General features: G+C 54.0%; 1 protein-coding gene across 1 annotated transcript; it reads right to left on the minus strand.

Moving 5' to 3' along the window:
* Positions 1–436: 436 nt before the first annotated feature.
* Positions 437–15735, minus strand: NCF1 (neutrophil cytosolic factor 1). The gene is made up of 11 exons (XM_030796807.1): positions 15569–15735; positions 12980–13060; positions 10878–10953; positions 10613–10778; positions 9198–9253; positions 6993–7115; positions 6417–6524; positions 4757–4874; positions 1668–1772; positions 1055–1200; positions 437–713 (listed from the first exon to the last, which is right to left on the minus strand). The coding sequence occupies exons 1-11, from the start codon at positions 15638–15640 to the stop codon at positions 592–594; spliced, it is 1173 nt and encodes a 390-aa protein (XP_030652667.1). The 5' UTR covers positions 15641–15735; the 3' UTR covers positions 437–591.
* Positions 15736–25278: the final 9543 nt, after the last annotated feature.

The raw sequence follows: 25278 nt of genomic DNA on the forward strand, positions 1-25278 counted from the left end.
AGCGATCCTCCCACCTCGGTCTCCCAAAGTGCTGGGATTACAGGCGTGAGCCACTGCCCTCGGACCTAAGTTATAATATTTTCTTTTTATCCCAGCTATAAGGTCACCCCTGCACCCTGGACGGCAGCCTGTCTCCTGTCATGAGACAGGGCTGTCATGAGACAGGGCTGTCCCGCTGCACTGTGTCCACCCATCTTCAGGACTCTTCCGCCAGAGCCCGAGCAGGTGGTTTCTGACCAAACGGTCAGCAGGAAACCGGGAGTTTCTCTTGCACTTGGCCTTGTGCAAACCTGTTCTTGGCCAAGGCCAGGGCAGCATGCAACCAGACCTCGGCTCTTGCAACTTCCCCCCAGCAGAACTCACAACCTCCTGTCCTCAACTTAGAAATAACCCTGGGGCGGAGCCCGGCCCTCCCTGCGTCCCTGCAGAGCCCTGGTCCACTCCAAGCAACATTTATTGAGGGTGGCTGGAGCCGCGCTGGACAGGGGCCGGGGCTGCCCTCTGCGTCCAGACACCAGGCTCTATATAACACGTATATACAGGGACGGGGCGGGAAGGGCCGAGACGGTCGCTGGGGACTGCGCTCCAGCCTCAGACGGCAGACGCCAGCTTCCGCTTGGTGCTCTCGCTGCAGCGGTTCAGGATGAGGTCGGCGCTCGGCCGCGGGGGCACCGCAGGCTGCGGTTTAGAGCGCTGCGTCTGCGGCTCCTCCTCTGCCGGCAGAGAGCGGGGCCGAGTCAGAAGCCCCACCCCGCACGCTGGCCCCGCCCACAGCGCTCTCTGGCCCCGCCCCGCCCCGCCGCGTTCTCTAACTCCTGCTCCGCGCTCTGGCCTCGCCTCCCGGTTGTGCCTCTCCCTCTGACTCCGCCTCTTAGGGATCGCTCCGCCCCCTAGCGCTCGCTCCTCCTCTGGCTCCGCCTCCATTCCCCGCCTCTCCCTCTGATTCCGCCCTCTGGTCCCGCCCCACTGCTCTCTGGCCCTGCCTCTGGCCCCGCCTCTCCCGCTGACTCCGCCCCTAGGGCTTGCCCCTCCTGCCCCCTCCCGCTGCACTCACCGAGCTGGCTCCCGGGGCTCTGCGGTCCCGGCCGCGCCTGGCGGCGTCGCTGCTGCAGAAAACGGACGCTGTTGCGGCGATAGGCGTCCTGGCTGAGACGCTTACGCGATCGCTGGTGGATGCTGTGCGCGTTGCGGATGGACGACCTGGCCCAGCGAGACGTGGCGTTGTCAAAGCCCGAGCGCGCCCCTACCCCCAGGGACTCGGATGGGCACCCCTGGTCCGAGGAAGTGGGGGGCAGCAGGGGGCCGTTAGTCTGCACGACCCGGGCGGGACAAGAGGCGGCTGCCCCCGTCACGACACGGACCCTTGCCCTGCAGCAGAGCCCGGGAGGTTTTCCACGCCCCTCGCCAGCCTTCGGTCTGCCCCCCTCTGCGGGGGGCCCCCCGGGACTGCCCATCCCCAAAGCCCCCGGGCATCGCCGCTTTCCTTCCGTCCCCGTGCCAGCCCCACACCGCGGCCAGGCGCGTCCAGCCCCTTTCCCCGGTGAGGGTCCTGCCTCTCCTCCCAGGCTGAGAGCCCCCGCCCCGGCACTGACAAGCTCCGGCCTAGACCGAGCGAACCCGTGGTGCGCCCCCCTCGACCCCGGCCAGCCCCGGGGACCCCCACTCACCTGCGGGGCGGCGCCCCCCGCTTGATCTGGCGTTGGGCCTGGGACACGTCTTGCCCCGACTTTTGCAGGTACATGGACGGGAAGTAGCCTGTGACGTCGTCTTTCCTGCAACAGAGGCAGCCCTTGAGGCTGGGGCAGTCACCCGGGGGCGCTCAGAGGAGGGGGTTTCAGGGCTCTCTCTGAACAATTGGGGTTAGGACAGGCTGAGAGGTTGCAAACAACCGGACACCTGCCTCTGTGGGCCTCAGTTTCCTGATCTGTGCAACTGAGACCCTTCCAGCAATCCTTCCAGTCTAGGCAGGGGTGGAGGTTAGCAGATCCAGGTCACAGCAGGGGACAGGTATTTGCTATAAGACATTGGCAAGAATGGGCAGGGCACGGTCGCTCACGCCTGTAATCCCAGTACTTTGAAGGATCTAGGTGGGAGGATCACTTGAGGCCAGGAGTTTGAGATCAGCCTGGGCAACATAACAAGACCCCTATCTCTGCCTCCCAAAAAAATTAAAGAAAAAGGAAGACTATATTTGCCAATTTTTCTTTTATGTTAACTGCCTTCTGTCTCCTATGAAGCTTTGCTTACCTCCAAGCCACCAAATTCTATGCTTTCTTCCAAATGCTTTTCCCCCACCCAACCCCAAGACAGAGTTTTGCTCTTGTTGCCTAGGCTGGAGTGCAATGACATGATGTCGGCTCATTGCAACCTCTGCTTCCTGAGTTCAAGTAATTCTCCTGCCTCAGCTTCCCAAGTAGCTGGGATTACAGGCATGCACCATCACGCCTGGTTAATTTTGTAGTTTTTTAGTAGAGACGGGATTTCACCATGTTGGTCATGGCTGGTCTCGAACTTCTGACCTCAAGTGATCCACCTGCCTCAGCCTCCCAAAGTGCTGGGATTACAGGCGTGAGCTCCCCGTCCGGCCCCACACAGTTTTTAGTTTCAGGTTTGTTTGTTTGTTTGTTTAGACAGAGTCTCGCACTGTCGCCCAGGCTGGAGTGCATTGGCCCTATCTCGGCTCACTGCAAGCTCTGCCTCCCAGTTTCACACCATTCTCCTGCCTCAGCCTCCCAAGTAGCTGGGACTACAGGCACCCACCACCACGCCTGGCTAATTTTTTGTATTTTTAGTAGAGACGGGGTTTCACCGTGTTAGCCAGGATGGTCTCAATCTCCTGACCTCGTGATCTGCCCGCCTCGGCCTCCCAAAGTGCTGGGATTACGGGCATGAGCCACTGCGCCCGGCCTAGTTTCAGGTTTTACTCTGGGATAAACCCGTGATCCATCTGAAGTAAACATCTGTGTACAGTGTGAGGTAGCACTGTGTACAGTGCTAGGTTTGTTTTTTGCTTTTTTTTTTCAGTATGGAAATCCATCTGTTCCAGCACCATTTGTTGAAAAGACTTTCTTTCTATTCTCAATATTATATTTGGGGGTAAAAAAAAAAACGAAGGAAAACTTTGCATAATACAACGTTCACATAAAACCCAATTCTTGGCTAGTGGGAGGATCACAAGAAGATTATCAGGGACACAGGATGGGGTTAACAGAGTGTGTGTCTAAAAGGCTGAGAAATACTGCCTCAAAGCCCTCTGGCCCAGGGCCCAGCTGCAGGTATGCATGTTGTGGTCCTAGCTTTAAGATAAGCTTGCAGCAGGGCGCCAGGCTGGCCCTGTGACCTAGGGCTCTGAAGACGCCAGCAAAGGCCCAGCATGGAGGCTCATTCCTGTAATCCCAGTGCTTTGGGAGGCCAAGGCAGGAGGATCTCTTGAGGTCAGGAGTTTAAGACTAGTCTTCGCACCATAGTGAGACCCCATCCCTACAAAAAAAATTAAAAAACGTTAGCCGGATGTGGTGGTGCTCACCTGTAGTCCCAGCTACATGGGAGCCTGAGGCGGGAGGATTGCTTGAGTGAGCTATGATTGTGCTGCAGCCTGGGAGTCAGAGCAAGATCCTGTCTCAAAAAATAAAAAAATTTGTGAAAAATGAAGACACAGGAAAGGACCTGGGAGGCCCTGTGGCTCCAGGGAAATGGCTCCACTAGCCGCTAGAATTCTGTGTTCCCCAGAATTAGAAAAAAGATAATTAGTATTTCTGCATTCATTTGGAGGATAAACAGATGGGAATTGCAATGGAAGCTTTTTTTTTTTTTTTTTTGGAGACAGGGTCTTGCTCCATCACCCGGGCTGGAGTGCAGTGGTGCAGTCATAGCTCACTGCAGCCTCCAACTCCTGGGGTCAAGTGATCCTCTCACCTCAGCCTCCTGAGTAGCTGGGGCTACAGGTGTGTGCAACCACATCCAGCTAATTTTTGTTTTTATTTTTTAGAGGCAGAGGTCTCCCTATATTGCCCAGGTTGGTCTTGAATTTGTAGCCTTGAGTGATCCTCCCACCTCACCTTCCCAGAGTGTTGGGATTACAGGCATGAGACACCACACCTGACCGCAAGAAAGCTTCAAAAGATAAAGGGATGATAAAAATAAAAATAATGTAATCTTTTTTTTTTTTTTCTGAGACAGAGTTTTGCTCTTGTTGCCCAGGCTGGAGTGCAATGGCGTGATCTTGGCTCACCGCAACCTCCACCTCTTGGGTTCGAGCGATTCGCTTGTCTCACACTCCCGAGTAGCTGGGATTACAGGCTCCCGCCACCACACCCGGCTCATGTTTGTATTTTTAGTAGAGATAGAGTTTTGGCATGTTGGCCAGGGTGGTCTCGAACTCCTGACCTCACGTGATCGTCCTGCCTTGGGCTCCCAAAGTGCTAGGATTACAGGCCTGAGCCACTGCGCCCAGCCAGGAATGTAATTATTTATACAATAGTTCACCATGTTGCCAGAGAAGGCATAATAGTAGATGGTTGGGAAGAGACCCTAACTCACAAAGGAGAAATGCACCCACTTGGACAAGGACATCGGATCCCCACAAGACAGGCAAGGGTGTGCTCATCCCTCCCTGCTACTGAGATGGAAACTAAGCCCAGAGAGGGGCAGCGGCTTACCCAGAGTCCCAGGGACAAGTCACCCCAGATCCCCAAACACCCCGTCCTGGCTGGGGCTGACTCAGGTGGGTGCTCTGGATGGAGAGGGGCCCTCCTACCTGATGACCCACCAGCCGTCCAGGAGCTTGTGAATGACCTCAACAGCTTCACCCTCGAGCAGGGACACCTCATCCCCCTCCATAGCAGTGTAGGCCTTGATGGCGACGTATGGCTCACCTGGTCCACAGCGGGGGCACAGAGCACAGTGTGAGGTCAGCCCAGCCTGGGGCTCGCCACCCATCCCGTCTTCTCCTCTCTGCGCCTGGACTTCCTCCAGGCACTCCAGACCCACCCAGGGCCCACAATTCCCCCTCTTCTGGGTCTCCTCCCTCCACCCTCCTGCTCCATCCCAGATCCCTCGGCAAGCTCCTGCTGGCACCCACTCTGGGGGTACACTCTGGACTTCTGCCCTCTGCCCCCTACACCCAGGTGAGCTTGTCCACTCCCATTCATTGCCACCCACTCCGAGGACCAGAGATCCCATAACGATAAAGGTCTGTCCAGACACCTAAATATGACGAGATCAGCCATGAGTAGGTGGGTAGAGCATCCGTCCACGTGGCACTGGGAACTGCTCAGCTGCAGCTAACTGTCGGCCTGGGGGCTGCAGGCCGTCCAGTGTTTAAACAATAGCCACAGGCTGGGCGAGGTGGTTCCCACCTGTAATCCTAGCACTTTGGGAGGCCAAGGCGGGTGGATCACCTAAGGTCAGGAGTTCGAGACCAGCCTGGCCAACGTGGCGAAACCCCATCACTACTAAAAATACAAAAAATTAGCCTGGCGTGGTGGTGCATGCCTGTAATCCCAGCTACTTGGGTGGCTGAGGCAGGAGAATTGCTTGAACCCAGGAGGCTAAGGTTGCAGTGAGCTGAGATTGCATTACTGCACTCCAGCCTGGGTGACAGAGCCAGACTTTGTCTCGAAAAAAAAAAAAAAGCTGTAAATCCACATAAAAGGGTAAAATCACTCCATTTTGAAATGTGGGTAACCAGGCCAGGGACAGTAGTTCACATCTGTAATTCCAGCACTTTGAGAGGCCGAGGCAGGCAGATCACCTGAGGTCAGAAGTTCGAGACCAGTCTGGCCAACCTGGTGAAACACCGTCTCAACTAAAAATACAAAAATTATCCAGGCATGGTGGTGCATGCCTGTAATCCCAGCTACTCAGGGAGGCTGAGGCTGGAGAATCACTTGATCCTGGGAGGCAGAGGTTGCAGTGAGCTGAGATTGCACCACCACACTCCAGCCTTAGCAAGGGAGTGAGACGCTGTCTCAAAAAAGTAAAATAAATAGATAAATAAATAATAAAATAAAATGGTAACCAATTCTATTATAGTTTTTTTCAATGCAGGCCCCATCCAGCCCTGGCACTGCCAGTTTTCCCTTTCTGGTCAGTGATGATGCCCCCACTTCCAGGCAGCCCTCCTTCCTGAGCCTAAGGTCTGCTTATCCTTCAGCTCCCACTGAACCTGGCCACATACCCACAGACACCACTGACCTCCCACTCTCCCCCATCATCCGCTCCTCCTCCTGGTTCCCTGTCCAGACCAAGGGCATCGCAACCTGCCAGGGCCCCCAAGCCAGAGACGATGAGGTCTCAGCCCTGATTTTTCTGCCAAGCCAGCAACCAGCCCAGACTCCAAAGCAGTCACTCGATATCCTTGAGCCCCGCCTGCCCCTTTCTCCCACACCCCTACGGCCTCGGAGGGCAGGGGGCACCTGCATAGTTGGGCTCAGGGTCTTCCGTCTCGTCGGGACTGTCCAGGGGCTCGAGGAAGGACGCTGGGATCCAGCCTCGCTTTGCTTTCATCTGACAGAACCACCAACCTGTGCCAGAGGTGCAGGAATGTGACTGAGGGGCGGGGCAGGGCCTGGCGGCTCCCTGCAGCCATCAGGGATGGTGAGGACACAGGGACACAGACACACTGATGTCCAATGCTCAGATTTGGAAATGTCACCTTCACCACACTGGACAATGAGGTCACATGCGTGCATGCACACATGCTCACAGAATCACAGCTCTGAGCCCACTTCATAATGAGCAGACGGTCCCATACCCATCCAGACAGAACACGCAGACATGCCCCGCCCCAGCCTGTCATGCACAGATGCCCACAGCCACCGCAGGGTGCTCACTCAGAGAGAGGGCGGCCCCCAGTGTGGGGAGGACATTCAGGGCCCCTAACGGAGCCGGAGTCCGCCCAGGGGCCAGGCTGCCTGAGCCTAGGCAGGGGGCTTGTGGCTGTGGGTTCCTGAGCACCAGGGGAAAGAGCCCTATAGGGCGGGAGGTCTGACCGCTCTCGCTCTTCTCCACGACCTCCACCACGTCCCCCATGGCCAGAGCCATCTCGGAGCCCGAGGTCTTCTCGTAGTCGGCAATGGCGCGGTACGTCTGCAGGATGATGGGGCCGGTGATGTCTGGGGCAGAAGGAGGGCAGGGTGAGTGGGCACTGCAGGGCCCATCTGGGCCTCCAGAACAGGCGCTGGCATCCTGAGTCTGCTGCCCTGCATTTCCTGGGCGCATAGCATTCTCCAGGCTTCAGCCTCACACTTCAAACGTGTCCTTGTTCTCATCTGATGCAATTAGCAAGCCTTCCCCAACTTGATTTTCTTTTTTGGAGACAGAGTCTTGCTCTGTTGCCCAGGCTAGAGTACAGTGACGTGATCACAGCTCACCACAGCCCTGGACTCCTAGGCTCAAGCAATCTCCCTGCCTCAGCCTCCCGAATAGCTGGGACTACAGGCATATGCCACCACACCCGGCTAATTTTTTGTAAAGACAAGGTCTTGGGACAATGCCCAGGCTGGTCTTGAACTCCTGGGCTCAAAGGTTTCTCCCACCTCAGCCTCTTACAGTGTTGGGATTACAGGCATGGAGCCACTGCACCTGGCCTTTTCCCAACTTTTTTTGTTTTTGAGACGGAGTCTCGCTCTGTCACTGGAGTGCAGTGGTGCAATCTTGGCTCACTGCAATCTCCACCTCCCAGGTTCAAGCAATTCACCTGCCTCAGCCTCCCAAGTAGCTGGGACTACAAGCACCCGCCACCACACCTGGCTAATTTTTGTATTTTTAGTAGAGATGGAGTTTCACGGTATTGGTCAGGCTGGTCTCGAACTCCTGACCTCAGGTGATTCAACCGCCTCGGTCTCCTGAAGTGCTGGGATTACAGGCATGAGCCACAGTGCCTGACCTTTCCCTAACTTTAAGGTGCACCCAAATGCCTGGGATTTTGCTAAAATGCCTATCCTGTTCAGTGGGTCCACTGTGGGACCTGAGTGTGCATTTCTGACCAGCCCTTCATCCAACCATGGAGGTGCTGATGCTGTTTGTTATTGGCTGAGATCCATCTTCTCAAAATTCATATGTTGAAGTCCTAACCGCCCAGTACCTTACAGTGTGGGTATATTTGTAGATAGGGTCTTGCAAGAGGTAATTAAATTAAAATAAGGTCATTAGAGTGGGCCCTAACCCAACAGGCCTCGTGTCCTTATAAGAAGAAGAAAAAGCCAGGCACAGTGGCTCATGTCTATAATCTCAGCACTTTGGGAGGCCGAGGCAGGAGGGTTGCTTGAGGCCAAGAGCTTAAGACCAGCCTGGGCAATATAGTGAGACCCCATCTCTACCAGAAAATTAAAAATTAGCTGGGCATGGTGGCACACACCTGTAATCCCAGCCACTTGGAAGGCTGAGGTGGGAGGATCGCTTCAGCCAAGGAGGTCGAGGCTGCAGTGAGCTATGATCACACCACTTCACTCCAGCCTGGGCAACAGAGCGAGACCCTGTCACTGAAAACAACAAAAACAAAATAGTGGCTGGCACAGAGTAAGCGCTCCATTAATGTTAGGTATTATTATTATTGTTGTTATTAGCAGTGACTGTGCAATAAATATTAGAAACTGCCACAGCCCTGCATCGCCTCTGAAGTCCACGTTGGCCTCCAAAACCTGTTCATTCATTCAGCCACAAACACTCCCCTGGCTGCCCGGAGCAAGGGTCTGCGCTGGTCTCTGCACTGCCACCTGCAAAGGGCTCCTTTCAGTCTCCAGGGACCTTCCAAAGACCCAATTCTTCTTCTTCTTTTTTTTTTTTTTTTGAGATGGAGTCTGGTTCTGTCGCCCAGGCTGGAGTGCAGTGCCACGATCTTGGCTCGTTGCAAACTCTGTCTTCCGGGTTCAAGCGATTCTCCTGCCTCAGCCTCCCAAGTGGCTGGGACTACTGGCACCCGCCACCATGCCTGGCTAATTTGGATTTTTAGTAAACACGGTTTCTCCATGTTGGCCAGGCTGGTCTCAAACTCCCGACCTCAAGTGATCCGCCTGCCTCGGCCTCCCAAAGTGCTGGGATTACAGGCATGAGCAACCGCACCCGGCCCAAAGACCCAATTCTTCAGCAGGGTAGCTGTGAGCCCTCCCAGCCTGCTCCCAGCCCCTGCTCTTTTCCCTGAACACTCTGGGTCTCCTCAGGGTGACCCCGGCCCTAGCTGCCCCCCGTCCTCTCACCTGTCGCAGTACTCTTGCCATCTTTGGGCATCAAGTATGTCTCTGGCTTTTTTGTCCTGAGGAGAGAGCAGTCTGGGTGAGACCCTTGGCTTCCCACGGAGGAAGGAGAGGTGCTGGGTAGACCTACAGAAGAACTTCCCAAGAGAAGAGGGACCCAGGGAAGGGCAGGGGCACTGTGGAGAGAAGACAGCAACTGGACTGGCTGAGGAAGGGCTTCAGGAAGAGACGGGGGCGGGCAGATCTGCTCGGGCAGCCCAAGGGAGGGACATGAGGAAGACACTGCATAGCCTTCTGCAGACCCTAAGGATGCCCTAAGCCTGGAAAATGCTCTTGTGGGCTCCCAGGCCACCTTCTTTCTTCCTTTTTTTTTTTAGACAGAGTCTCGCTCTGTCACCCAGGCTGGAGTGCAGTGGAGCAATCTCAGCTCACTGCAACCTCTGCCTCCCAGGTTCAAGCAATTCTCCTGCCTCGGCCTCCCAAGTAGCTGGGATTACAAGCGCACACCACCATGCCTGACTAAATTTTTATATTTTTGGTACAGATGGGGTTTCACCATGTTGGCCAGGCTGGTCTTGAACTCCCAAACTCAGGTGATCTGCCCACCTCGACCTTCCAAAGTGCTGGAATTATAGGTGTGAGCCACTGTGCCCGGCCTCTTTCTCCTTCTGGAGCCCTGAGAGAGCAGGCAATGAGGAGTAGACCCCACTGCAGAGTCCATCCTTCCCCCGCCTCCCGGGGGAGGCTCTCATCTCTGATGAGAACTGCCCTTCCTTGGACCAGGGGACACCTTCAAACGTCAATAAGTGCTGGCCAGAGTAATGCTGCTTGTCTCTGTCTTGGCAGCCTGGGTGCCTTCACGAGGGGTAACATCCTGTCCTCATGCTCCCCACTTCGAGCTTCAGTGACCAGAGAGGAGTGGAGAAGGGGACTTCCCCAGCCTGCCTGGAGCTCCCTCAGCCTCTCAGGTGCCTTCCACACAGGGTCCTGGGTACAGGAGACCCCAGACATTCCCCGCACTTAGCAGAGGCATCAACCCCATGTCCTTCTGGGGGGCTCCGCAAGACACCCAATGCTTCATCTGATTCTCACCGCCCATTATAGGAATGCAGAACCTGCATTCAGAAAGCAGTGGTGACCGGCTCCGGGTCCCATGACCAGGTGGCCGTAGGGTCAGGATGAAGACCCAGGACTTTGGACCTCCAGCCCCGAGTACTTCCCCCAGTGCCCTGAGGTGTGAAGGATTAAGGTGGAGGCTTGGCGGGGTCACAGGGGCCGGGGTGGAATCTGCCTCCTCTTTCTGGCTGTGTGGCTCTGGGAAGGTGGCTTTCCCTCTCTGAGCCTCAGTTTCCTCATCTGCAAAACATAGAAAGTCCCACCCCTCCTTCCCTCTCCCGCCTGGCAGGGTGAAAACTCACTGGTTGTCCGTGGGGAGCTTGAGGTCATCGGGGCGCACCTTGAAGAAGTCGAGGAGGTGGGGACAGCGGGAGATCTTGGTGGGCAGGCTCATGAGCGTGCTGCAGTACTCTGTAAGCGTGCCCTGGCGGTTCTCGGCGGCCCGTTGCCCGTCGAACCACTTGGGAGCTGGCACCAGAGAACATGAGGTCAAGCCCAAAAGGGGCTGGGAGGGCAGGTGAGCCCCCGCCAATGACCCCCCGACAGGCGGCTCAGCCCCGTGCTCACCTGGGAGGTGGGGGATGATCCTGTTCTCTGGATTGATCGCCCCTGCCTCAATAGGGAACATTTCTTTTAAGGTTTTCTAAACATTAAAAAGACAAGAAGACGTGAAGGAATATTTGTAGTTTACAACACTTGGAAAAGCACGAGATTGGAAGTGACCTAAATACCTCTCAAAACCACCTAAAAGGCCGAGCATGGTGGCTCACGCCTGTAATCCCAGCACTTTGGGAGGCTGTCGTGGGTGGATCACTTGAGGTCAGGAGTTCAAGACAAGCCTGGCCAACATGGTGAAACCCCGTCTCTACTAAAAATACAAAAATTAGCCGGGAGTGGTGGCATACGCCTGTAATCCCAGCTACTCAGGAGGCTGAGGTGAGAGAATCGCTTAAACCTGGGAGGCAGAGGTTACAGTGAACCGAGTTGGTGCCACTGCACTCCAACCTGGGTGACAGAGTGAGACACTGCCTAATTATCTCGGGCCTAGAAATTTCGGTGGCAATCTGGATTCCTTGATTAGCAGAGGTACTGACCTCTCTCCCTCCCATGTGCAAGTCACCAGCAAATCCTTTTGCTTCCAATCCCCAAATCTCTTTGGGATCTGACCCCTTCCCACCAACCCCACCCTCCTGGCCCTAGCCACTACCAGGCCTGGTTAACGACAATGGCGTCCTTGTGTCCCCTGTCCACTCTTGTCTGTCCTCAATCCAGTCGCCAGAGGGATCCTCTTAAAACTCAGGTTGGCCAGGTGCAGGGGCTCAAACCTGTAATCCTAGCAATTTGGGAGGCTGAGGCGGGAGGACCACTTGAGTCCAGGAGTTAGAGACCAGCCTGGGCAACATAGCGAAACCCCATCTCTACAAAAAACAAATCAGGAAAAGGAGCCAAGTGTGGTGGTACACGCCTGTGATCTCAACATGGGAGGCTGAGATGGGAGAATCGCTTCAGCCCTGGAGGTTGAGGCTGCAGTGAGCTGTGATCGCAACCACTGCACCCCAGCCTGGAGGACAGAGCAAGACCCCATCTCAAAAGAAAAACAAAATAAAAAACTGACAACTCATTCTTAAAAAGGTACAAATGTAAAATTTAGGAAAATAACTAACATAGGGACGTGAACCACAAAGAGAATGTTTACCAATAGGTGCATTTATTTGGGATCTAGAATTTAGCTTTCTTTTTCAAAAGCGACAAGAATGGTTCCATTCTAGGAAGGTTCTGGGAGATCCTGTCTGTTTTACTTTAAAATGAGAATCTGGTGTTTCTGTGTTTTATTGTTTTCAGTAAGACTACTTAAATGTTTCAGGGGGAAAAATGTTTTTTTCTTTTAATGCCCCCTTAGCTTTGGGAGGCCAAGGCAGGAGGATCACTTGAGGTCTGGAGTTCAAGACCAGCCTGGGCAACATAGTGAGATCCCCATCTTTATAAAAAATACAACGGCCGGGCGCGGTGGCTCACGCTTGTAATCCCAGCACTTTGGGAGGCCGAGGCGGGCGGATCACGAGGTCAGGAGATCGAGACCACGGTGAAACCCTGTCTCTACTAAAAATACAAAAAATTAGCCGGGCGTGGTGGCGGGCGCCTGTAGTCCCAGCTGCTCGGAGAGGCTGAGGCAGGAGAATGGCGTGAACCCGGGAGGCAGAGCTTGCAGTGAGCCGAGACTGCGCCACTACACTTCAGCCTGGGCGATAGAGTGAGACTCCGTCTCAAAAAAAAAAAAAAAAATACAAAAATTAGCCACACGTGGTGATGCACACCTATAGTCCCAGCTACTCAGGAGGCTGAGGCAGGAGGATTGCTCAAGCCCCAGAGGTCGAGGCTGCAGTGAGCTATGATTGCGCCCCTGCACTGCAAACCTAAATACCTCTCAAAACCACCTAAAAGGCCGAGCATGGTGGCTCATGCCTGTAATCAGAGAACATGAGGTGTTCAGAGTGGTGACAGAGCAAGACCCTGTCACAAACATATATATAAATAAATAAATCCCCTTTAACTGTGGTCTGGAAGGGGATTCTGGGTTCTGCAGTTTCCCCACCACCTGGGCTAAGGTCCTCCCCAAAGGGTGGAGCTGGAACGGTGGGTCCCTGTCCCTCCTCCGTCCCCACACTCACATGGAACTCGTAGATCTCGGTGAAGCGCCGGTAGACCACCTTCTCCGACAGGTCCTGCCATTTCACCAGGAACATGTACACCTGGGGGAAGGCCGGCGTGGGGGGACTCCACTCAGCTTTCAAAGAGGCTTTGCTGTGTGCACCCAGGACCCCACTACCCCCTGGAGGAAGCCCAGAGGATTGGGGTGAGGAACATCTTTTTTTTTTTTTTTTTTGAGACGGACTCTCGCTCTGTCGCCCAGGCTGGAGTGCAGTGGTGCGATCTCGGCTCACTGCAAGCTCCGCCTCCCAGGTTCACGCCATTCTCCTGCCTCAGTCTCCTGAGTAGCTGGGACTACAGGCGCCCACCACCATGCCCGGCTAATTTTTTGTATTTTAGTAGAGACGGGGTTTCACCGTGTTAGCCAGGATGGTCTCAATCTCCTGACCTCGTGATCTGCCTGCCTCGGCCTCCCAAAGTGCTGGGGTTACAGGCGTGAGCCACCGTGCCCAGCCAGGGTGAGGAACATCTTTGCGATTGTCCTGGATTGCAGAAAGGGCACAAACGTGGACCCAAGTGCTGCCACGCCCCAGCCTTGAGACCCAGGGCAAGATGGTCAGCTTCTCTCAAATGGACTCATCTGTAAATTGGAGATAAAAGTAGGACCTAGGCTGGGCACGGGGGCTCACACCTGGAATCCCAGCACTTTTTAGGATGGAGGTGGGAAGATCGCTTGAGTCCAGGAGTTTGAGACCAGCCTGGGCAACATAGCGAGACCCCCGTGTCTACTAAAAACACAAAAATTGGCCGGGTGTGGTGCCACACACCTGTGGCCCCAGGTGAGGCAGGAGAATTGCTTGAGCCTTGGAGGTCAAGGCTTTAGTGAGCTATGATTGCACCACTGCACTCCAGCCTGGGTAGGGAGGGGAGGGGGAGGGAGGGGACAGGAGGAGAGGGGAGGGGAGGGGAGGGGCAGGCAGGCTGGGCATGGTGGCTCCTGTCTGTAATCCCAGCACTTTGGGAGGCCAAGGCAGGTGGATCACCTGAGGTCAGGAGTTCAAGACCAGCCTGACGAATATGGTGAAACCCCGTCTCTACTAAAAACACAAAAATTAGCTGGGAGTGGTGATGGGCACCTGTAATCCCAGCTACTTGGGAGGCTGGGACAGGAGAATTGCTTGAACCCGGGAGGCAGAGGCTGCAGTGAGCTGAGGTTCTGCCACTGCACTCCAGCCTGGGTGACAGAGCGAGACTCTATCTCATAAAAAAAAGACCGATCCAGAATCAATATGGCAAAACCCTGTCTCTACCAAAAAATACGAGCTGGGCGTGGTGGCACACACCTGTATTCCCAGCTACTCGGGAGGCTGAGGCAGGAGAATCTCTTGAACTCAGGAGGCAGAGGTTGCAATGAGCCGAGATTGCACCACTGCACTCCAGTCTGGCGACAGAGTGAGACTCTGTGTCCAAAAAAAAAAAAAAGATAAAAAGACTGATCCAGATTAAAGAAGGTTAAAGGCTATGACATTGATCCTTGACTGGATCCTAGACCTGAAAAAAGTTTTTACTGCAGGGGACAAGCAGGATAATCGGGGAAACCTCAGTAAAGTCTGTGGGTGGATAATGGTGTTTTGTCCATGTTAATTTCCTGATTTTGACACGTGCGTTGTGATTATGTAAGAGAATGCCTTGATTTTAAGCAATGCCCAACAACTAGTATTTAGAGGTAAAGAAACACGTCTTCAACTCACTCTCAAATAATTCAGAAAATATCCCCAGAAAGAGAGGTGTGGATGAAGGTGGGTGAAAGACTGTTGGAGTGACTGGTACCATTTTGATACCCAGTAGCCTTTCTGTAAATTTGAAATTTCAAAACTGAAAGTTACAAAGAAAAGGAGAAAAGTGACTAGGCACGGTAGCTCATGCTTGTAATCCTAGCACTGTGGGAGGCTGAGACCAGAGGGTTGCTTAAGCCGAGGAGTTCAAGATTAGCCTGGACAACATAGTGAAACCTCATCTCCACAAAAATTTTAAAAACTAGCCAGGCATGGTGGTGTGCGCCTGTAGCCCCAGCTACTCAAGGGGCTGAGGCAGGAGGATCGCTTGGGCCTGGGAGGTCGAGGCTGCAGTGAACTATAATTGCACCACTGCACTCCAGACCTCATTTCAAAAAAACAGGCCAGGCATGGTGGCTCACGCCTGTAATCCCAGCACTCTGGGAGGCCGAGGCGGGTGGATCACTTGAGGTCAGGAGTTTGAGACCAGCCTGGCCGACATGGTGAAACCCCTGGAGGAGTGGGCCTTGGACCTCAGAGAGCGCTGGGCTGCCTGGCCATGGCAGGAGAGCAGAAAGAGGACTCCTGGTTAAGGCCGAGGGCCTGGCTGGGGACACAGGCGGGGACAGTAAAGGGCTGGGGCCCAGGGCGGGTCCAAGGGAACTGTCCTCCCAGGAATCAGAGGGATAGATCCAGGCTCAAAGACGAGGGACCGGGTGCCCAAGACCCTGCCCCGTTAGTCCTCACTGGAGCTGGTCGGCCCTGGGACTGCAAGGGTGGCTGTGCTGTCCCTCCCGTATCCCCCCCACGGGATCCCCTCCACCAGCTACTCACATAGTGCTGGCTGGGTACGAAGCGCTTCTCAAAGCCCAGCAGGGCGATGTGACGGATGAAGGTGTCCCCCATGACTGGGTGGCCTCCAGTGCTCCCTGGCACTTCCAGGCTGCGCCTTAAATGCACTGGAAAGAGGAAGTCGCTTTTGTCGCGGTCAGGACAGGGGGCAGGGAGGGTACAGAAAGGGCTTTGCTTCTTCTTTCAGTTTCTGGGGACTCTTCAGGCTTGCAGGGTGTAAACAGGGGGAGACTCATGTTCACACACACCTGCAGGGACAAGGAAAAGGGTTTACACTTGTCCTTCCTGTCGCCTGCATGGGCCCCACGGGTTTGGGGGGTGAAGCAAGCTGCTCCTGCCTCAGGGCCTTGCATTTGCTGCGTCCCCTTGACCATCTTTCCCCCCTTGACCATATTCCTGGTCTTGACCATGTTCCCCCCATTCACCATCTTCCCTCCATAACTCTCTCCTCCATTTCTCTGCTCAAATGTCACCTCTTCCGAGAAGCCTTCCTTGATAACTTCACACTGCATAGCAAACCACATACCTTCCTTAGCCTCTTCCTGCCTCCTTTTTCTGCAGAGCACTTATTATCACTGATGCTTCACACATTGCATTTAATTTTTCTTTATTATTATTGCTATTGTTATTTGAGACAGGGTCTTGCTTTTATCCAGGCTCAAGTGCAGTGGTGGGATCACAGTTCACTGCAGCCTCCAACTCCTGGGCTCTAGCGATCCTCTTGCCTCAGCCTCTGGAGTAGCTGGGACTACAGGTGCGTGCCACCATGCCCGGCTAATTTTTTTTTATTTTTTTGTACAGACAGGGTCCTGCTATGTTGCCTAGGATGGTCTCAAACTACTGGCCTCAAGTGATCCTCCTGCCTCTGCCTCCCACTTTTTTTTTTTTTTTTTTTTTTGAGGTGGAGTCTTGCTCTTGTTGCCCAGGCTGGAGTGCAACGGCGCGATCTCGGCTCACTGCAACCTCCGCCTCCCAGGTTCAAGCAATTCTCTTGCCTTAGCCTCCCGAGTAGCTGGGATTATAGGCATGTGCCACCACACCCGGCTAATTTTTTTTTTTTTTTAATTAGAGACTGGGTTTCTCCATGTTGGCCAGGCTGGTCTTGAACTCCCGACCTCAGGTGATTCACTCGCCTCGGCCTCCCAAAGTGCTGGGATTCAGGCATGAGCCACTGTGCCTGGCCTGACTTAATTTTTTTAGTCTCCCCTTACCACAATGTGTGTCCCAGGAAAGCTAGGGCATGACAAAGTTATCAGGGGCTCTAGCCCCAGCCCCTCCATCTAGTGCCTGGCACACAGAGGCCATAAATATTTGGATCATGACTGCAACATTCACTGAGTGAAAGAATGAATGAGTGAATGAATGAGTGAGTGAATGAATGAGTGAATGAATGAGTGAGTGAATGAATGAGTGAGTGAATGAATGAGTGAATGAATGAGTGAGTGAATGAACGCGGACATGGGAGTGTGCATGCAAGCGTTAAGTGCTCGTCCTTGGGTGTGTGTGGATGAGGGCCGGTGACAGCTGGGACGAAAATGGCACAGACTTTGTGTAAGACTTGAGTTCCAATCCTCAAGTAAGCAAATGGTTCATTGAATTGTTCCTTAGGGCTGACTCAGTTTCCTCCAGAGTGATATAAGACTGTCAGCTTTGCCAGGAAGGGGATTTGGGACAAAGAGGTGAGGAGGGGGCAGCATGCCCAGGGACAGGCTGAGGCCTCTGTCTACCACTCCCCCTAGAGCCTGGGAGGCCCAGAGCTTTTGGAGCTCATTCAAGGTCATGAGTTCATGAGTGGCCGGCCTCAGCCCCAGGCAGCCTGCTGCAGCCTGTGCCTCCCAGCAGGCCAGGGCTGCACCAACTCACCCTTGCCCGAGTCCAGGGTCAGCTCATGGTCCGGACCTGATCTCCTGGGGGTGAGGGTTGAGGTCTGGCAGATGAAAGCCAAGACATACTGGGCGTTTATTTATTTGTTTAAAGCAAAGTTTCACTCTTGTTGCCCAGGCTGGACTGCAGTGGCATGATCTCAGCTCACTGCAACCTCTGCCTTCCGGGTTCAAGCGACTCTCCTGCCTCAGCTTCCCGAGTAGCTGGGATTACAGGTGTGCGCCACCACGCCCGGCTTATTTTGTATTTTTAGTAGAGAAGGGGTATCACCCTGTTGGCCAGGCTGGTCTCAAACTCCTGAGCTCAGGGGATCCACCCACCTCAGCCTCCCAAAGTGTTGGGATTACAGGCATGAGCCACTGTGCCTGGCCTTTTTTTTTTTTTTTTTTTTTTAAAAAAAAAAAGACAGGGTCTCCCTCTGTCACCCAGGCTGGAGTGCAGTTGCCTGATCATAACTCACTGCAGCCTCCAACTCCTGGGCTCAAGCAGTCCTCCCGCCTTGGCCTCCCCAGTAGGTTGGGACTACAGGCACATGCCACTGCACCTGGCCTGTTCCTGCTTTTATTATCCAGTGCGTTTATTATCCAAGAGGTGTAGGGTCCACTCCATCTGCTCTGAAAGATTTGCTTGGCAAGCGCTTCACTTCTTTTTTTTTTTCGAGACAGAGTCTCTTTCTGTCCCCCAGGCTGGTATGCAGTGGCGTGATCTCGGCTCACTGCAACCTTCACCTTCCGGGTACAAGCAATTCTCCTGCCTCAGCCTCCCCAATAGCTGGGATTACAGGCGTGCACCACCACGTCCGGCTAATTTTTTGTATTTTTATAGTGATAGGGTTTCACCAAATTGCCCAGGCTGGTCTCGAACCCCTGACCCCAAGTGAGCTGCCCAACTCGGCCTCCCAAAGCACTGGGATTACAGGGGTGAGCCACCGCACCCGGCCTTCACTTCTTTATAGAGAAGAAAAGTCACATCACCTGCTGGCACCTGCTCCCTCTGGTCCTTACTGTCCCCCACCTCCACCCTGAGGTCCCCAGCCCTGGGTGTGAGCAGCCTTGCCAGCCCTTCCTATGGTGATTTCCATCTATGTATCTTGGATCTTTCCATGAAGAGAAATAGGCATTTGCAACAGGATCTACTCAGCAGTGACAAGGACCTATCCCACAGGGCGACACAGTGGAATCTTCCAGACACATCACTGACGGAAGGAAGGCAGGCACAGAGCACATGTTCTGGAGGATGTCATTTATATGAGGCTTGAAAGCTGCCCAAGCCAGGCTGTGGTGTTGGAAGCCAGGGTGACCTCTGGGATGATGGTGGGGACAGTGGTGACAGGAGGGAGCGGGAGGTGGTGGGCGATGTTTGCCTCCTCTCCAGATAGATGCTAGTGCCACAAGTGGGGCCAGGTGTGGTCCTGTAATCCCAGCACTTTGGAAGGCCGAGGCAGGTGGATCACCTGAGGTCAGGAGTTCGAGACCAGTGTGGCCAACACGGTGAAAGCCCGTCTCTACTAAAAATACAAAATTAGCTGGGCGTGGTGGCACATGCCTGTAGTCCCAGCTACTCGAGAGGCTGAGGCAGGAGAATTCGCTTGAACCTGGGAGGCAGAAGTTGCAGTGAGCAGAGATTGCGCCATTGCACTCCAGCCTGGGCAACAAGGGCAAAACTCCATCTCAAAATAAAGTAAAATAAATAATGAGCTGGGCATGGTGGCACGTGCCAGTAGTCCCAGCTACTTGGGAGGAGGCTGAGGCAGAAGGACTCCTTGAGCTCAGGAGTTCAAGGCTGCAGTCAGATAAGTTCAAAGTCATTGATAGGGTGGTCCTGCAGCTCAGGCACTGGGCTCACCCACTGAAACTCGTGTGCTCTCCTGTAATTTTTCTATCAACGTCCCTTCCCTGACACTCAATTTGTCTCTCATCTTCCCTGTCAAATGTGTCCTTGAAAGGCCCAGCGCAGTAGCCGGGCATGGTGGCTCATACCTCTAATCCCAGAACTTTGGGAGGCTATGGTGGGCGGATCACCTGAGGTCAGGAGTTTGAGACCAGCCGGCCCAACATGGTGAAACCCAGTCTCCACTAAAAATACAAAAATTAGCTGGGCATGGTGGCACACACTTGTAATTCCAGCTACTTGGGAGGGTGAGACAGAAGAATCACTTGAACCAGGGAGGCGGAGGTTGCAGTGAGCCGAGATCTTGCCCACTGCACTCCAGCCTGGGAAGCAGAGTGAGACTCTGTCTCACAAAAAAAAAAAAAAAAAAGGCTCAGCACAGAGGCCAGACCCGCAGCAGTGCTCTCCTGGGCATGTCAAGGCGGCAGAGGAAGGTTCTAGTGGGGCTTGTTGTAAGCAGATAATTTTGTGGGCTCTCGGCACTTCCTTCCCTTCGTCTAGCGGTCTTTCCACTCTTGTGTAACTGCCTGGCCAGGGTGCTTGTCCTGTAAACACCCTGAGCCCCTGGCTGTGATCTTTCCACTCTCTTCCTGTGGCCTCCCGAGACTCCGTTATGTTCCCTCAAAGTGCTCCGCAGACAGGGGGTATCCAGCAAGTCTGTTGATGAGCAGAGGCAGGAAGTGCTCCGAACTTGAGTTTGACCTTGTAATGACCTCTGTAAGCAGGCTCACAGGCTTTTTTCAGGATGACATAGGATTTTTTCCCACTTTTTATTTTTTATTTATTTTTATTTATTTATTATTTTTTTTTGAGATGGAGTCTCGCTCTGTCGCCCAGGCTGGAGTGCAGTGGCGCAATCTCGGCTCACTGAAAGCTCCGCCTCCTGGGTTCACGCCATTCTCCTGCCTCAGCCTCTCCGAGTAGCTGGGACTACAGGCGCCCGCCACCACGCCCGGCTAATTTTTTTGTATTTTTAGTAGAGACGGGGTTTCACCGTGGTCTCGATCTCCTGACCTCGTGATTCACCTGCCTCGGCCTCCCAAAGTGCTGGAATTACAAGCGTGAGCCACTGTGCCCGGCCTTATTTTTTATTAATATTATTATTATTTTTTGTAGAGACAGGATCTCGAGATGCTGCTCGGCCTGGTCTCAAACTCCAGTATCAAGCGGTCCTCCCGCCTCAGCCTCCCAAAATGCTGGGATTACAGGCATGAGCCACTGTGTCTGGCCAGGATTTAATTTAATGCATGGATGAAACAAGGTACCAAATAATTTTTTTAATTAAAAAAAAAAAAAAGATAGGTGCAGTGGCTCATGCCTGTAATTCCAGCACTTTGGGAGGCCAAGGTGGGTGGATCATCTGAGGTCAGGAGTTCGGCACCAGCTTGGCCAACATGGTGAAACCCAGTCTCTACTAAAAATAAAAAAATTAGCCAGGCATGGTGGCGCAAGCCTGTAATCCCAGCTACTGGGGAGGCTGAGGCAGGAGAATCGCTTGAACCTGGGAGGCAGAGTTTGCAGTGAGCCGAGATCACACCACTGCACTCCAGGCTGGGTGACAGAGTGAGACTTGGCTTCAAAAAAATAAAAAAATAAAATAAAATAAAATAAAGTTAAGGAAGGAAGTAATAAAGAGATAAGAGAGTTTTTTCAGGGGAAGGAAATAGAATTTCTAAAAATGTTTGTATTGTGAAATATGTAGAAAACCACATCTCTTACTTAATTATTATAAAGGAGACAGCTGGTGAACCATCACTGGGTGTTAGAACAATACCAGAGCCCCAAGAATTCCCCCACATCCCGAGGGCTAACAGGAAGGGCCTCCCGCACCCTGCTGCCCCGCCCTATGTCAGGCACTATTCTAGGTGCTTTCTATTTATGATCACAACTTCTCCTCACAAGGAGGCTGTCAGGGAGTGGGTACAATTTTCCCCACTTCGCAGATGGGAAAACAGAGAGGAAAACAGATTGCCACAACTGGTATATGCAGAACTGGGATTTGTTTTGTTTTTGTTTTGAGACAGAGTCTTGCTCTGTCACCCAGGCTGTGGCGCAATCCTGCCTCACTGCAACCTCCGCCTACCTGGTTCAAGAAATTCTGCATCAGCCTCCCGAGTAGCTGGGATTACAGGCTCGTGCCACCATGCCAGGCTAATTTTTGTATTTTTTGTAGAGACAGGGTTTCACCATGTTGCCCAGGCTGGTCTCAAACTCCTGACCTCAAGTGATCTGCCTGCCTTGGCCTCCCAAAGTGCTGGGATTACAGGCATGAGCCATCGCACCAGGCTAGAACTGTGATTGAACTTGGGCAGTCTGGACCCAGGCCCATGATTTAACTGTTGCACTCCCAGGCCTTGCCCTTGAACAATGTGAATGAATGAATGAATGAATGAATGAGTGGGGGTAGGGGGCTCAAGAGGGAGGCTCTCACCTCAAGCCAGGTTGGCAGGGAGTGGGGGCTTCCAGGTCTGAGCTGCCAGTCCTGGCCTTTTTCCAAATGTCACCTCCACCCTCAGGCCACTTGGCCTTCCCTAGATGGGCTGAGCATGCTATTTCCTTAACCAGGAAATCCCCAAGGCCAGGCCAGTGGGGACCATATGGTGAGAAAGGGGGCTTGGCGTCAGGGCATGGGACCCACGCAGTGCCGTCTGGGACATTTTATCAGGAGAGGGAATCTCGCAGTTCCCAGGAATGGAGCAAATCAGCCTTTGTGTGGGACAGTTCTTTCCCAGATCTAACCTAAGCCTCTCCTGCTGCCTCTTCTTGAGCGAGTGACAGCCAGGATCCATCCCCTTGGCCAGCCCTGGGTGATGGTCTCCTGGGCCAGCCCATAGGACCAGCTCTCCCTCCTGCCTAGGGCAGCAGGATGGGCCCCAACGTATCTATGATGCTGGCTCTGTGTGACCAACCCTGTACTGGCCGGCAGGTGTCAATAGGCAGAAACGCTGGCTACTCCAGCCTGGCCAACATGGTGAAACCCCATCTCTACAAAAAATACAAAAATTAGCTGGGCATGGTGGCAGGTGTCTGTAATCCCAGCTACTCAGGAGGCCGAGGCAGGAGACTCGCTTGAACCCGGGAGGCGGAGGTTGCAGTGAGCCGAGATCCCGCCACTGCATTCCAGCCTGGGAGACAGAGTGAGTGAGACTCCATCTCAAAAAAAAAAAAAGCAAAGAAGAAACGTGGGCCAGTCACTGCCTCCCCAGAGACCCATCTTCCTTTATCAGCCAAATCACCTGTGCTGGGCTCTGCTTGGCAGGGGTGGACGCTGAGGTCTCGGCAGAGGGGAATCAGGGACCTGCCCTTGGGAGACTGTCCCAGGACACATCTGAAACACACCCCTGGGAATTCCCTTCTCCCCTAGACCTGATCTCCAGCCCTTGGCCTAGGGACACGAGAGAACAGGCTCCAGGCCCCAGGCATTCAACTCAGGGAAGTCAGACAGAGGCCCAGGCTCCGTGCAGAGACGTGCAGGCTGATGGCTGAGCTGTGCATGTGGCTGAAGCTCCCTGAGCCTCTGTCTTTTCATCTGTGAAATGGCACTAACCACTGTACCCACTTCATGGGCTGCCATGAGGATTAAATAGGGTCAAGTACTAAGGTGGCAAATGTTGACCATCACCAGATGCAAACTGTGCAGGGGCTGCCTCCAAGGTGCGGGGCAGGGAAATTGCCAGGTAGGAGGAGGCAGGGCAGCTTCTTGCTGTTTAAATTGAGCTTTGAATGAAGAAAATGTCACACAAAGGCGAGCAGGCACCCCAAGTTGCTGGGACCACCGGCCCGGGGCTCTGACAGTGGAGCAGTCTCATGATGTCCCTTGGAGAGCTGGTTTGGGTGTGGTGCAGCTGTGTGGGTGGCCTGGAAGCCTTCTCTGACACAGCCAGGCTGACAGCAACCAAGCCCATAGACAGGCTGGGTCTGTCCCCACTGCACTGCACTGTGGCTTCTGGCCCAGCTCCAGGCACGACACGGGCCCTCATCAAATATGCACCACAGGAATGGGGACCTTCCAAGCCAGCCTCACCCCTGCGGGAGCCCCACTTCCGTGCTCAGGGGCCCAGATGCCCTCTGCCACCCAGGAAGGCTATAAACTCCACAGTGCACCACCACCCCCAGGGGCTTTGGTGAATTTTTTTTTTTTTTTTTTTTTTTTTTTTTTTTGAGACAAAGTCTCACTCCTTTGCCCAGGCTGCAGTGCAATGGCGCAGTCTTGGCTCACTGCAACCTCCACCTCCCGGGTTCAAGCAATTCTCCTGCCTCAGCCTCCCGAGTAGCTGCGATTACAGGCTCCCGCTAATTTTTTTATTTTTAGTAGAGACAGGGTTTCACCATGTTGGCCAGGCTGGTCTCGAACTCCTGACCTCAGGTGATCCACCCACCTCAGCCTCCCAAAATGCTGGGATTACAGGCGTGAGCCACCGCGCGTGGCCAATGGTGATTTCTGTACACTCGAAACAAATTTCAGTCATGAGGAAATCACATCCTAAGAGCCAGCCAGTCACCGGGTCTGGAGTGGCCGTTTCCACATCTCCTCAGCCCCAAGAAGCACAGTGAAGTTGGCAGTGGTGCAGTCCCTCTGGGACTCGCCGAGGGCCAGGCCCCTGCACCACTTCCCAGGGGAGATCTGGGACAGTCGCTAAGTCACAAAGGCCTGGAGTTGGGGGCGGCACACCCGCAGACAGGTGGGACATGTAGACGCGGCTTTCTCGGTGAGGGCTTACCCAGGTGCAGAGGAACCGCAGAGCCCCATCATGCAGGAGGACAACCTTGTCACCTCCATGGGACTGAAGCTCATCTCCCGCAGGCCAGAAAAAGAAACTTGGGGCTGTGGTGTCAACACTTGCCACAGCTTCCTGAACATGCACCCCGGGTTCCCTGTTCCGGCCTTGTCTTTTTGGAGACCAGCAGTGATTGCTGTTTATCCAGGGGTTTCCCCTGGAGGGTGTGGGCACCGTACAGGAGGAGACAGTTTTAGTGTCAATCGGGGTAGGAGTTCAACAGGTCCTTTGGATGCAGCCAGAGCTAGACCTTCTCAGCCTGTGGCATTTGGGGCTCTGGGAGGTGGGCCCTCTGCTCTGTCGCTGGCCCTACTTGTGTCCACCAAATTGCCCTCACACCTCTGGAAGGGTCCTCCTAGGTAGGTCCTTACTGCTTTATGTAGCCTGAGGAACGAGCAGCCTTGAGCCAACATGGTGAAACCCCGTCTCTACTATTGCTTCTGGGGAGGAAGTCAGGCAGGAAACACCTTCCCCAGCTGGGCTTGCCTCACAAGAGATGTCAGAGCCGGCTTTCCCAACACTTACTCAAAATTAAGGTGTGGTGCCAGGCACAGTGGCTCATGCACGCCTGTAATCCCAGAACTTTGGGAGGCCGAGGCAGGCAGATCACTTGAGGTCAGGAGTTCGAGACCAGCCTGGCCAACAGGGGGAAACTCGTCTCTACTAAAAATACAAAAATTAGCTGGGTGTGGTGGTGGACACCTGTAATCCCAGCTACTCGGGAGGCTGAGGCAGGAGAATAGCTTGAACCTGGTAGGCAGAGGTTGCAGGGGGCAGAGATTGCACCACTGTACTCCAGTCTGGGCAACAGAGTGAGACTCCCATCTTGGAAAAAAAAAGAATTAAGATGGGGTAGGGGTGCAGGGGGCAGGTAAGGAGGGACCTCGAGAAGGCTGGGGGTACAAAAGCATGGGCCTCAGTCTGGGCTTGGTTTTTAGCCCAATTCCCAGGATGAGAAGGCCCCTCCAGTGCAGCCACACCAGGTCCACCTGCCCTTTGTCCCTGATGGGCCACTAGGCCCCTAGGGACCTGTGATTTCTTTTTTTTGAGACGGAGTCTCACTCTGCCGCCCAGGCTAGAGTGCAGTGGTGCGATCTTGGCTCACTGCCAGCTCCGTCTCTCGGGTTCACGCCATCCTGC

Source organism: Nomascus leucogenys, chromosome 17 (assembly GCF_006542625.1).
Source record: "Nomascus leucogenys isolate Asia chromosome 17, Asia_NLE_v1, whole genome shotgun sequence".
Lineage (NCBI taxonomy): Eukaryota > Metazoa > Chordata > Mammalia > Primates > Hylobatidae > Nomascus > Nomascus leucogenys.

Excerpts from the sequence above, each read along its gene's own strand:
- NCF1 (XM_030796807.1), bottom strand. The coding sequence starts at position 15,640 with ATGGGGGACACCTTCATCCGTCACATCGCCCTGCTGGGCTTTGAGAAG. Across the intron at positions 9,254-10,612 it reads AAGCTCCCCACGGACAACCA|GACAAAAAAGCCAGAGACAT; the intron begins GTGAGTTTTCAC and ends CTCTCTCCTCAG. Across the intron at positions 1,773-4,756 it reads GACGGCTGGTGGGTCATCAG|GAAAGACGACGTCACAGGCT; the intron begins GTAGGAGGGCCC and ends CCTCTGTTGCAG.